A 14,476-nucleotide genomic window follows, 5' to 3' on the forward strand; every position below is an offset into this window, starting at 1 on the left:
CCGCCCTACTACCGAGGTAGGTTATCAGAATACATGAAAATAACACTCTTTTGGGAATTCTCTAAACAAACCTTTCCATAATCATTATGTTTCCTAAACCAATGTCCTGTTTTTAATGAGGTCATCTAAGCACACTTTTCTTTCATCAAGCTCTTGCTGAGTAGCATCTCATGTACTCTGTCATCCATGGACTATCTGAAGAGGAAGGCTTGCTCCTTCTGGGTTTCTGCACATCTACAGAATAGGCTCTTTGTCTCTGATTGACCAGTTTTCTTTTTTCCACTTGTCTTCTATTCTTGGCTCGTAATGCTGATTCATGAATCTGTGAGGGTTTAAAAAAAAATAAGTATTATAAATTAAATTGTCTTGGCATTGACAAGATACTATTTTAGTCAAAGCTATTCTTGAATCTAATCTGCTGATTCATGAAATAGAACAAAGTCAAATAAGAATTTAAGAACATTTAACAAATAGGAGAAACAACATGATAGTGGAAAGTCATTTAACCTTTTGGGGTGACAAGCAACCCTCTTGAAAGTATTTTAAAGTTGAAAAAGAATTGCCAAGAATGCTCCCCACTAATGAAATCACAGGCTTCAAACAAACAAGAAACAAAAAAATTAATAAATTAAGTAAATTAATAAGGAGGCAACCTCAGTGTTAAAGACCTGGAGGTTCAAGCATACCCTGGGACATATGTTGGCAATATATCATCAGGCAAATCATTTAATATCTTTTCTCAGTGCTCTAGAAAATTCTCTAAGATTAAGCTGAAAAGCAGTTGCCAATCAGCTTTGGTAGATGGAATGCCCTCATTGGCAGTTCCATAAAATTGTAGGTCCAGTCCAAAAAGTCCAGAGAGTTCTTATTTTCCCAGGTCCAGATTTCTAAAACATGCAATTAAAAACCTGACTTTGGAGAACTTATGTAAAAGAAGCACTAGAATTCATCCTGCCTATTTGTCTTATACTGAATTTAGTGAATTTCAGAACTGAAGAGAATCTTAGTTGTCATAATGATTCATGAAGCACACAGGGATTTTACTAGCTAGACAGAACATGTAAGTTTGAAGAAAGCAGAACCAAGATAACACTCTTTACAATTACTAATATAAGGGGAAGCAACAATAAAATACACCATAATTCAGATAACAATAATAATAGCTAACATTTATATAGTGTCTGCTATGTGCCAGGCATTGTACTAAGTGCTTTACAATCATTATTTCATTGATCCTCACAACCCAGGGAAGTAGGTGCTATTATTATCATCCCCATTTTACAGATGAGGAAACTGAGGAAAACAGGTTAAATCAGAGTCACATAGCTAAGTGTCCCAAACCAGCAGTAAGATTTGAACTCAGATCTTCCTATCTCTAGATCTGGATGCTTTTTTCCACTGTTCTACTGGACCAAATCTACTGTACCACCTAAGAAGTTACCGGTTTGTTGGGATCCAGGCATGAACAAATCATGTAAATATTATAGATGTACCCAAAGGCTGACTTATGAGCAATCTGCTCATGTACAAGACTTATGGATATAATCCTTATATTTCACATGACTGATTTCTTGATCCTTGTGACAAAGTGAAACTCTAATTTTATGGTATGCCAACCACTCTCCAAGCCTTCAGTCCAAAGGTCAGTTTGACCTCTGGGCAGGACGCTGACTTCTACTTTGTCTTAGTCTCCTCCTCTTTGATCTTGTGGTTGGTTGTTAATCGAGCCAGTGTTAAATTCTCTATCATGTCACATGTTCATTAACTACCTCCCATTCCCCATTCCTTGATTCTGCAATAAAAACTGGGTTCACGTGTGGCTCTCTCTCTTTTGCCATCAGAGGAGCAACACGGACTGAATCCCATGTTGTTGAACTCTTCGCCTCTGTGTCTTTCTTCCCTCATGTTCTTTCTCCCTTAATCCTTAAACCCCTCCCACCCATATTTCCTCAGTCCCTAGCCTCCCTTTTCAGGTGGTAGACCCACAAGAGAACATCATATGGCTGCCCGACAAGCTATACTCTAGGCTTGGCACTTCACCATGGGCTGTACCTTAGCAGACACCTTCACAAAATGGGAGGGTAAATGGCATTTATTTCTTATCAGGGTTGGTATTATGGTAAGATATGGTAAGGTATGTCACCATGCTGCTAGTTTTGTATGAACTAGTCTGGTCCTTTCCCAGCGTCTCTTTTTGGAGTATCCCTGATCTTATTGCATGTTTTTATTTGACTCCATTGAGGAATGGAACAATTTTGCTTTTGCTTCTCTGAAAGAAAACTCTTGATCCTGAATGAACAAATCATGTAAAATATTATAGATGTACCCAACGGCTAATTCTTATGAGCAATCTGCTCATGTATCAGACTTATGGATATAATCCTTATATTTCACATGACTTGTTCATGCCTGGATCCCAACACATTTTTTGATCCTAGAAGGCTAATGATGAACAATATTTCCCTCTTCTCAGTAGTAGGGCAGATTCCAGGTAAACATCAGACAAAGTTGGTATGTTAGCTTGTTTTGCTTACTTTTCTTTGTAATGAGAGAAGGTTCTACCGAAGAGGTAAATAGGAAATAATGGATTTTTTTTAAGCATTAGACAAAACTTTAAAAAATAAGATATAACAATCTGAATTCCATAGGCTTTTTAGTGCAAAACAGCCCTGAAACCATTGAAAGAAAATTATCTCACATCCTAGCCTGGAAGCCTTTAGGATCATATATTTGTAGCTAAAAATGACCAGAAAGACCATCTAGTCCAACTCTCCCATTTTCAGAAGAAACAGACTTTCCTAAAGTAACTTGGCTGGATTATATTCAGAACCCTGCCTACTCCTATTTCCAAGTCAATGTAAATGTATTTCAGATACAATGTAGATTAACCACCCAACTGAATTCTTAAGATATTCGTCCAACAAACTAACTAGAAATATCCAAATGCTACAGGTAAAATCTTGTTACATCATTAATTCCATGCAGTAAGTTCTTTACTAAAATATCTAGATATCACTTTTAAAAGACCATCACAGCTGTGGTTTGAAAGTATTTTGTGAAGCCACCAAGGCCCCCTGTTACTATTGAAATTTGACCTGTTAAGATGTTTTTCCCCTTAGTGCTAAAAAAAAGTTATGAGTTTTATTCTAAGTTATTAATTTTTCCCCCTTTAAATCCTTTCCCTCTGTCTTAGAAATTATACAAGTATCCATTCCAAGGCAGAAGAACAGTAAGGGATAGGCATTTGGGGTTGTGACTTGCCCAAGATCACACAACTAGGAAGTATCTGAAGACCAGATTTGAACCCAAGTCCTCCTGTCTCTAGGGCTTACACTCTATCCACTGAGCTACCTAGCTGCCATTAAAATATTATTAACAATAATATTGTTTCCCAGAAAACTACCTAGAAACCAAGCTACTCAGAAATCAGTCCTCGTGGCTCACTCATTAGGTGAATAAAGACTAAAGTGTAAGAGGATAACGAATCAAATTAGGAACATATAAAAGTAAATCTAATCATGGTATAGAAAAACAAATTCTTGGAAGTTAAACATGTTAGCTACAATAAATAAGGAGCCAATAAATGAGCATAATCCTGGATATCTGAGCAAAAACTAAAAAAGTTTCCATATGAGGGTTAGCAACTAATGGGTTAGGAGATTTAAATATTGATATTTCTCATCATGACACCAAGATCCAACAAATGAGACAGCTAGCTTAGCAAAGCCAAAGGATAGAATTAATATCCTAGGAGGTTGTTTCTGGTGTCTGCAACAGTTGTTGGTTTTGAAGGAAACAAAGGGCATATGCACGTGTGCACACACACAGAGCAAGTACATGCCTGTGTACACACAAACCACTAGCATTCACCTTCTTGACTCCACTCCCTTGATAATAAAAAAAAAAAAAAATAGGCAAAGAAGGTTAAAGGAAATTCAGTACTTTGTGACACCAAAGATCTTCACAGCAACTACCTACTTGTAACTTAATCCTTAGAAAACCTCTCTCTCATACAATACTCTTAACAAGGAGCTTCTGGAACCTCTAAAGGTGTCTCTGTTCTTGCATACAGACACTTGCTAGCTGTCTCTGGACCATCTACACTCAGTAAGGGGAATAAAATCAAAGCAGAGAATTTCAGTCTCTCTGCTCTGGAGTCAACATTGCTTTCTCATTTACTCATTCTAGTTTGCTTGTCCCTGCTTGCTTATTATGCTCCTGCCAATTCTAATTGGGCCTTCCTACCTGGAATCTATTACCTATTTTTTTCTGAACCCTAGAGAGAATTTCCTTTCCTGGATTTATGACTTCATTGTATCCTTTTCCTAAGCTAACTGCATGGAGAAAAGAGAAGAAATAACATTGTAGAGTCATAACGAATCAGGAGACCCTAGGCTTGAATCTCAACTCTTCGGCAGTGTTTGCTATGGGCAAGTCATCTTATTTCTTAGGAGTCTTGGTTTCCTCACTTCTAAATTGGGGCAAATAACTTGTTCTGCCTAACCCCACAGTTCGGGAAGAAGTTGAGAAGTACAAGCCTTAAAGCCCTGCATTATTTAAAGATATTTTATTTTCCCATTTACATGTAACAACAATTTTCAACATAGGTTTTCTGACCTTATAAGATCCAAATTGTCTTCTTCCCTCCCCTCCCGCTCCACTCTTGGAGATGGTAAGTAATTGGATCTGGATTATACATGTTATTATACAAAACATACTTCCATATTGGTCATTGTTGTAAAAGAATAATTATATAAAACCAAAATCCCAAAATAAAAACATAAACTAATATGAAAAATAGTATACTTTTATCTGCATTCTGACTCCAACAGTTCTTTCTTTGGAGGTGGGCATTCTTTTTCATATAATTGGCTTTAAACAACAACAAAAATCTTACCTTCCATCTTAGAATCAATATTGTGTATTCTTTTTTTTTTTAAACCCTTAACTTCTGTGTATTGGCTCCTAAGTGGAAGATTGGTAAGGGTGGGCAATGGGGGTCAAGCGACTTGCCCAGGGTGGTCACACAGCTGGGAAGTGGCTGAGGGCGGGTTTGAACCTAGGACCTCCTGTCTCTAGGCCTGACTCTCAATCCACTGAGCTACCCAGCTGCCCCTGTGTATTGTATTCTAAGGTAGAAGAGTAGTAAGGACTAGGCAATGTGACTTTCCCAAGGTCCCACAGCTAGGAAATGTCTGAGGCCAGATATGAACCCAGGACTTCTCCCATCTCTAGGGCCTGGCTCTTGATCCACTGAGCCACCTAGCTTGCCCTCTTTACAGACTTATACATACATACATACATACATACATACATACATCCTCTGGGGCCCTGGACACTGCTGGCCCATCCAATCCAGTTACATCCCAAGGCCCAAAAAGGATTAACATGGGAATTTCCCAGGACACTGAATGGAAAACAGTGCTTTATGGTATGAATAAATTGCCAGCTTCTCCTCTATTCCAGATGAGGTAGAAAAGTGAGCTCAGTGCCCAAGGGAACTTACCTGTTTTTCTGAAGCAGAAGCACATACATTATGTGTTTTCTGGCTCCCAGTATCTGTCTGTTTTTCCCCCCAGCCATAAAGAGCAAATGGATGTTTGACTTCTTTTGTTTTACTTGGTCTTTGAGGACTTTTAGCTGTTTTCTTCTCTGTTCCAGAAAGCAAGGCACGTTGTCGAGGATGATCTGTGTTATCCATTAGTTTGTCTTTCACTTCTATCTGTTGTTTTTTCACTTCCATTTGCTGTTTATTTTTCTCTTGTGTGTCTTTCTCTGGTGTTTCTTTAAAAAAAAAAAACACGCACATATATATTATAATTGGGGGTCTAAAGGAAAAGGAAATTAATAATAATAGCTATTATTTATATAGTGCCTGCTATGTGCCATACACTAGGCTAATTACAAATTTTATTTCATTGGATCCTCACAACAACCCTGGCAAGGTAGCTATTATGATCCTAGTTTTACAGTTGAAGAAATTGAGATAAACAAGTCGTGATTTGCCCAAGGTAATGGAGCTAGTAAGTATCGATGGATTTGAACTTAGGTCTTCCTGACTCCAGACCCAACACTCTATCCACCATGCCATCTGATTACATGTAAGTTTTACATATCTAATTAAAAAACATGGACACCACTGCTTTAGCAAGTAACTAACTATTTGAGTTAACTTAGCTAGATACACACCTTCTCTTAGAAAAAGAAATTTAGTGATACAAAATGAAGTAAAAAGAACCAAAAGAACCACTTATATAATAATGTTATAAAGAAAAATAACTTTGAAATATTTTAGAACTCTAATTAATGCAAACCACAATTTTAGAAGATTGAAGACAAAGCACAGTACCTATTCACCTGACACACAGATTTAGATAAACTCAAAATACAGAATGAGATTTGCATTTTTGGACATGGCTAATATATATGTTTCACTTGACTAGGTTTTTAAGTTTCCTTTTTGTTGTTCTTTAGAAGAGAGAAGAGAATGTAAGAGGAAAAAATAACTATGTTAATGGGGGAGAAATACATGATCTATAACCTAAAATTTTTTAACACTTGAGCTTATCTCAGCTTAAAAAAAACTTGAGGAATGTAGTAAGATAAAATAGTATGTTCAAATAATATAAATTGGATTTTCTATGAACATAAATCTCTTCATTAAATGCAAAGAACTAGCAAGAATGAGTTGCTGAATGAGAACTAGACTCCCAGTCCTGAAAATGAAATCAACTTCAACAACTAGAATAAGCATTTACTTATTCTATGTCATTCGCTTATGCTAAAGAGTTTAGGAGAGATACAAAGAAAAACAAGACAATCTCTCTCTCCTCATGGAGCTCACAGACCAGTAGGGAATTGTTTAAAGCACAAACATGAATAGTTCTAGAATACAAAATGAGAGATGTAGAAAGCCAAGTTTGAGGTTTAAAGAAGATGACACAGGAAGGGGAAAGAGATTAGGAATTGGTAAATGCTTCTGGAGGAAGAAGCATTTAAAGATGGGTCCTAAAAGAAGGATAGGATTTCCACAAATAGTTAATAGGGAGGACATGAAAGAGTTAGGGAACACACTTGTAAAGGCAAAAGTTGGACAGGACAAGTCTAGTTTGACTAAAGCAACCCTATTGAGGGGAATCTGAAATAAGGCCAGGAGGGTAGAATCATATACACCCCAATCATGAAGGGCCTTGAACTCCAGGCTATGAATGTAAGGCAATGAGAAGTTATTAAAGGGTTTTAAGCAGAGAGAATATCATCAGAGCTATGTATAAGATGAACCTGGCAATCATGTGAAGAATAAATTAGAAGTGAGATAAAGAGGAGGCAAGACAACCTGTTGGAAGACTATTGAAAAGTGAAGGTGGTAATGAGGATCTGAAGATAGTAGAAATGAAAATGAATAAGATATGGTAGAATTAGAAATATAATTAGGGGAGAAGGAGGAGGGAAGAAGAGAAAGAGAAAACAAAAAGCCTACAACATGTGATTCTAACATGGGAGATTAACCAAATAGTGACATCCAAGACAGAAGCAGAAGCCTCAGCCTAGTACATAACAATAACAACTCACATTTGGATAGATACCACTTTCAGTTTACAAAAACATTTTGCTAACAACAACCCCCGAGTAGCAGTAAAAAGGTACATTACAGTATCCTCATTTTACAGTAAGTGGGGAAACAGGCTTAGAAAAAGGTTCAGGAACCAATTTTCCCATAGTCACAACATTACTGGTTAGCATAAGATTTAGAACTGATCCCCATGGCTCTGACTTCAAGTCCAGTTTTCTTTTCATTAATGAAGCTCAATTCTAGTCCCTTTGCAAACATAAACAAAACAAAAAACAAAGATTTTACTCTTTATCACCAATATTGCTATTGCTCAAGGAGAGGCATTTCTTCTCTTAGTGCCTTATTTCAGAGAAAAATGTTCTACATGTTTAGTATCTTAACATATAAAAAGCAAAATTACTTGTACTTTCAATCTTTCTCCTAGAAGATTATTGAATTAAAATTACAGGTTTGCTGATCCCTTAATTTTACAACTGTTCAGCTGTTTTATTAATGGATGCATTTCCATGGTTCCAATTTCAGCTAACCAGTTGTGAATTCCCAAGATAAAGATACCAGGTTGGAAGCTTATCCCCATATCTGAATACTACTAACCTATACAACAGAACACTTTCCAAAAGATGGATTATGAGGGATTGAGTCCATGGTCTATCCAAATGAGTATTCAGTCTCTCATAGTAGTATAAAGGGACACCCTTTATAGACTTCCATTCTTACTCCAATCACCACAGTTGAGGCCTTAAGTTCTTCTCACCTAGACTCCTGGAATAGTATCCTAACTGGCTTTCCTGCCTAGAGTCCATCCTCCATATGTGCCCGGGTAATCTTCCTAATGCACCATTATGATCATCTTACTCCTCTACTTAAATGCCTTCAGTGACTCCCTCTTTTGCCTACCATATTTGGTATTAATACCATATTTGGTTTAAACTAATGGTCCTGGTCATTCACAGTCCACCACAAAAGGACTCAAACCTACCTACTCCAGCTTTATCTCAAATTTGACTACTCTTCATCTCTTATCTTCTTTCTGCCTTTGTTTACATTTTCTATGTTTGAAACAAGATTCCTCATTGCCATCTCTGTTTTCTTTTATTTCCTCCCTTCAAGATCCAACACAGATGCCACTTTTTCTGTGAAACTTTCCAAAAAACCTGGATTCAAAATGAAACCAGTTTCTCCCTTTTCCAACTTTAAAGCATTTTCCAAAATTCTCATTTGCTTTCTAACCTGAATTCACTACAACTTACATCCCACATCCCTTATCTTAATATTCCACCCCAACCCCTCTCTACCCCCACTAAACTGATAGTATCAAGGACAAAAATTTATTTTGAAATATTATATCTCCAACAACTACTTTGACCATAGACACTTGTGTTGAACTGACACTAATATTAGACATTTTCTACTTGTATAATGAGATGTGCTTATAATCTACTAGATCCCATAGGAAAAGGGAATTTTAGAATGTGAGATTCAGTCCCAAGCCTTCAAAACTAAAGGTGGGTGGGGATTTGCAGAGTAAGAACTGATAAAAACAAGCAAGACAATTTTATATATACATATATCTTTTTGGACAATGGTGCCTTCTCTAGTTCAGGGAGGGCAGGGAGGGAACCTGGGAACCTTAAGGTAATAAACAAATTAATTAATTCACTTTTTTTTAAATCAGAAAAACCATGTATTTAATTAAGGAGAGGGGTTCAGCATAATTCCCCAAGGCCTCCACAGAGTTGTGGGCTATGAACCCACACAGCCCCAGACTCTGGCTGCTCTGGCCACCGACCCCTGGGAGTGCCAAGTGGGGTAGATTGACAGCTCCCTTAATTCACTTTTTAAACAAAATTTAATAGATGGTAGAATCTATGAGAAGGGAAGAATTTGTGACCAAAGAGAAAACATTACAAGATATAAAATGAATAATCATGATTATATTAAATTTAAAAGGTTTTATACAAAACAAAAACAATGCAACCAAGATTAGAAGAAAAACAACAAAGTGAGGGAGGGACTTACAACAAATTTTTCTGATAAAGGTCTCATTTCTTAAATATATAAAGAACTAAGTCAAAGTTATAAGAATTTGGACATGAATAGAAATAAAGACATGAATAGGCAGCTCTCAGATGAAGAAATCAAAGCTATCAATAATCATATGAAAAAATGTTCTAAATCTCTCTTGATTAGAAAAATGTAACTTAAAACAACTCTGAGGTACCACCTCATACCTATCAGTTTGGCCAAAATGACAATAAAGGAAAATGATAAATGTTGGAGGGGATATGGCAAAATTAGGACACTAATACACTGCCGGTGGAATTGGGAACTGATCCAACCCTTCTGGAGGGCAATTTGGAATTATGACCAAAGGACTATAAAACAATGCATATACCCTTTGGTCCTTAAGTACTACTACTAGGTCTGTATCCCAAAGATACAAAGATTTTTTTAAATGGGAAAGGACCTGTTTGTACAAAAATATATAGTGCTACTCTCTTTGTGGTGTCAAAAGAATTGGAAACTAAAGAGATGTTCCTCAGTTGGGGGATGGCTGAGCAAATTGTGGTATATGACAGTGATGGATGATGGAATACTATTGTGTCATAAGGAATGAGGAACAGGATGATTTCAGAAAGACCTGAAAAGATCTACATGAACTGATGCAGAGTGAAATAAGCAAAACCAAGAAAACATTGTATATAGAACAATCACAGGTGATAGACTTTGCTACTAACAGCAATTCAATGATCCAGAACAATTTGAGGGACTTAGTGAAAAAGAATGCTATCCACCTCCAGAAAAAGAACTGTTAGAATAGGAATGCAGCTGGAAGCATATGATTTATCACTTGTTTATTTGGGTATGCATTTTAGGGTGTTGGTTTTATAAAATTAATCAAATTACAAAAATGAATAATATGGAAACAGTTGGTGTGATAATACATATATAACTCAGATTGAATTGCTTGCCAGCCCTGGGAGGGAAGAGGGAAGACGAGAGGAAGACAATCTGGGTCATATAACTTCAGAAAACTTATGTGAAAATTTAATATAAAATAAAAATAAAGTATAAATAAATAAGAAAAAAAGTGTGAGATGTAAGGTGCAGAATAAAACTTATTTTTATCCTCCCTTCTCCCCCCAAAAAAACCTAAAGGAAAAAAAAGCTCTGCACTCAAATGAGCAACCCACACATTTTATCTTGGAATGAGATCAGAAAATAGGGTTTGTGGATCCTATTTTGCACGTGAGAAGTCTTTTCTCAATATTTAGTGATTTTTTTAGATGAACTCTTTCATTAAAAACAGCTTCAAGTCACAGTAAAATCATTTAAATAAAATGTAATGGGGGGCAGCTGGGTAGCTCAGTGGATTGAAAGCCAGGCCTAGAGATGGGAGGTCCTAGGTTCAAATATGACCTCAGACACTTCTGAGGTGTGTGACCTTGGGCAAACCACTTGACCCCCATTGCCTACCCTTACCACTCTTCTGCCTTGGAGCCAATACACAGTATTGACTCTAAGATGGAGGGTAAATGTAACAATAAAAATAATAATTTTAAAACAAAAACAAGATAATTTTCTCACGAGTCAATTTTAGAAGGCAAATTTTAGATTCTGCCCCGATCAATAGTAAGTTGGCATTCTGGCAGACAGGAGCAAAGACAAAAAACATGAGTATCCCATGCAAAATGATCCTCCTTCCACTTATTCCAAAAACTAGGGGCAGGAACTTGCTAGATCCCATTACCCCAGCTAGCTATCATCCTATATCTCTCCAGTTTCTCAGTTCAACTGCTTTGAACATGTCAATCACTTTCTCTCTTCTCATTCTTCTAAATTCTTTGCAATCTTATTTTCAGCCCAATTATCAAGTCTGATGGGTTATTCTCAATTATCTTCCTTCTTGACTTGTCTATAGCAACATCTGATACTACTGACCCTCCAGTCCGGAGCATATTGTGTCTGTCCTCTGGGTGTTTTCCTAACACTACTTTCTCCTAGTTCTCTTCCTTCTGGAATACTCATTATCAAAACTCCTTTTCAAAATCATTACCTTTGCCACACTCACTCATTTTTCCCTATATTCTCTCATTTGTTGATGTGATCAGCTCCCATGGCTTCAATGATCATCTTTATGCAAATGACTACCAAATCTGGATAACCAACCCTATTCTTTCTCCTGAGTACCAGTCTCCCATCATCACCAACTACCTACTGGACATTTTAAACTACCTGTCCCACAGACATTTCAAACATATGTCCAAAGCAAAACTCCCCATTGCTCCCCTGTCCCTCCAATCCCTACCTTTTCCAAACTTCTCTGTAACTATGTTAAGAGCATTACCATCCTTCCAAGTCACCCAGGTCCTAAACCTCATTTGAGTCATTCTCTAATCCTCACTCTTAATCACCCCCACACATCAGTTTGCTGTCAAGGAGCTTACTGAAGGGGGGGGGGACATGTAAACAAACAAATATAAGAAAATTTCAGAGTGAGCAGAGAGCACTGACAACTGTTAGGGGTAAGACTTCCTGGAAGAACTGCCACATGAGCTGACCTTGAAGCAAAGTAAGGATTCTGGCATGAGAAGAAAGTTCTCACTTGGAAGTGGAAGCTAGACATGTGAGTGATGAATTCGAAAAATATCAAGTAGACCAATTTGGTTTAAATATGAATACTTTGAAATCATGCAGGAAAGACAGGGTAGAGGCCAATTAAAGAGGGCTTTTAATGCCAGGCTGAAGAATTTGTAATTTTATCCTAGATGGATAAGAAAATAAGTATTTATATAGTGCCAGGCACTATGTTAGGCACTATATAAATAGTATCAATTTGATCCTTACAACAACTCTGAGGTAGGTGCTATTATAATCCCCATTTTACAGTTAAAGAAACTGAGGCAAAGGATAAATGACTTGCCCAGAATCTCACAGCTAATAGGAGTGTGTCTGGATTTGAACTCAAGTCCTCCTTATTCCTAGGCCCAGTAGTCTATCCTCTACTCCACTTAGCTGCCCAGAGACAACAGAGTGTCACTAGAGATACTCAAGGAAGGAAGGCCAGATGAGTGCCTTCTCCAATTCCAGTTAATAAAGAGGTTCAAAGTCTATCTAATCTTTGTAAGCTCACAATTACAAAGGTTATATTGTGGGTCTATATGCTGTGAACTGTCTCTCAGAGAATGGAAATGCTTTAATATATTTGGTCTTCAGAATTTACCACAAAAACCCATCCTTGCCTAAAGCCTCCATTTGTCACCCTAGATATCACTCACTACAAGCTGGCTCTTTGCCTGCTCCTTTTTTCTTCCTTCTTGAGCCATTTTATAAGACAGGTTGTATTTTTTTAATGAAGCCACTTTTTTAATGATGTTTCTTAAATTATGTTAACACTGCTTCAAATAGATCATAGAATGTTAAGAGTAGATGATACAGCTTAGAGGCCAGTGACCGCTAGACTTTTCTGATTAAGTACTTTTATCAGTAATTTTTTAATTTGTGAGTATACTAGGGGGATCACAGGGGAAAGTAGACTTTTCCCAGTGTCCCCTGTGCAACTGCTGCTGCTGCTACTGTAGGTGCCCAGATTAGGGGAAGGTGGCTAAATTTTAACCTTGCACTGAAGGGCCACCACAACCCATAAGGGAGAAGGGTTGGGTGAATTAAGCAGCTAATGGAAGGTAGGTGTGGTTGTGTTGCAAACAAAGCCCAGGACTTTCTATAGAAGAAAGGGTGGGATGTGAACCTACTCTCCAATTAGTTTGTGATCACACACACCCCTTAGTTTCAAGCTGGTGCCTCCCTACTTGGGAGAACACTGATCTAAGATAATGATCATGCTAGAGATTAGAAAATTAAGATGTAAAGAGTTTAAGTGACTCGCCCAAGATCACAGAGTTAGCATATCTTGGAATGGAAACTAGGTCTCATGACATTTAAATTAATGACATTTAAATTAATGTTCTTTATGCTCCACAAGAGCTGCCTTACATTAAATGTGTGCATTGATTTTGCAAAATTACCTATGATATAAATTCAGATTTCTTAAGTATGTTCCTCAAGATCAAAGGTGAGCTTAAGTCAATCTATACCTTTTTTGGATTGTTAGCAATGAGAACAAACCCAGTCACCCCAAAATACATGGCATTTAATCAGTCCTGGACTTGTAACAAGCTCCAAGCTCTTCATCCAGAGATGGGGGAGACATCAGTCATGGCCCTTAAGGAGTTTAAAATCTAGTTAAGCATATATAACCTAAATTGAATTGCTTATAGACTCAGGGAGGAGGGAGAGAGGAAGAAGGAAGAGAATTTGGAACTCAAAATTTTAGAAAATAAATGTTAAAAATTGATTCTAGTGGCACAATCAGATGTAATAGACTTTTCTACTAGCAGCAATGCAATGACCCAGGACAATCCAGAGGAACTTATGAGAAAGAACTCTACCTAGAGAAAAAATTGTGGGAGCAAAAACACAGAAGAAAACCATATCACCAATCACATAGTTTAATGGGAAAATGATTAGGGTTTTGATGTTAAAAAATCACACTATTACAAATATGAATAACATGGAAATGGGTTTTTGAACAATGATGCATCTATAACCCAGTGAAATTGCTTGTCAGGGGGGCAACTGGGTAGCTCAGTGGATTGAGAGTCATGCCTAGAGACAGGAGGTCCTAGGTTCAAATCTGGCCTCAGACATTTCCCAGCGGTGTGACCCTGGGCAAGTCACTTGACCACCATTGCCTACCCTTATCATTCTTCTGCCTTGGAGTAAGACAGAAGGTAAGGGTTTTAAAAAAAAGAAAAAGGAAGGAAGGAAGGAAGGAAGGAAGGAAGGAAGGAAGGAAGGAAGGAAGGAAGGAAGGAAGGAAGGAAGGAAGGAAGGAAAAATTGG

The 14,476-nt window shown here is 37.3% G+C and overlaps 1 protein-coding gene across 1 annotated transcript in view; it reads right to left on the reverse strand.

Annotated features, from left to right (window-relative positions):
• Positions 1-145: 145 nt before the first annotated feature.
• Positions 146-14,476, reverse strand: part of LOC123247169 (centriole, cilia and spindle associated protein) — an 18,155-nt gene continuing 3,824 nt past the window's right edge. The window contains exons 3-4 of the mRNA XM_044675970.1: positions 5,507-5,784; positions 146-322 (exon numbers count right to left, since the gene is read on the reverse strand). Coding sequence (XP_044531905.1) covers positions 146-322; positions 5,507-5,784 — 455 coding nt within the window. The remainder of the gene's footprint in view (positions 323-5,506; positions 5,785-14,476) is intronic.

The sequence above is a fragment of the Gracilinanus agilis genome, chromosome 4, assembly GCF_016433145.1.
Source record: "Gracilinanus agilis isolate LMUSP501 chromosome 4, AgileGrace, whole genome shotgun sequence".
Lineage (NCBI taxonomy): Eukaryota > Metazoa > Chordata > Mammalia > Didelphimorphia > Didelphidae > Gracilinanus > Gracilinanus agilis.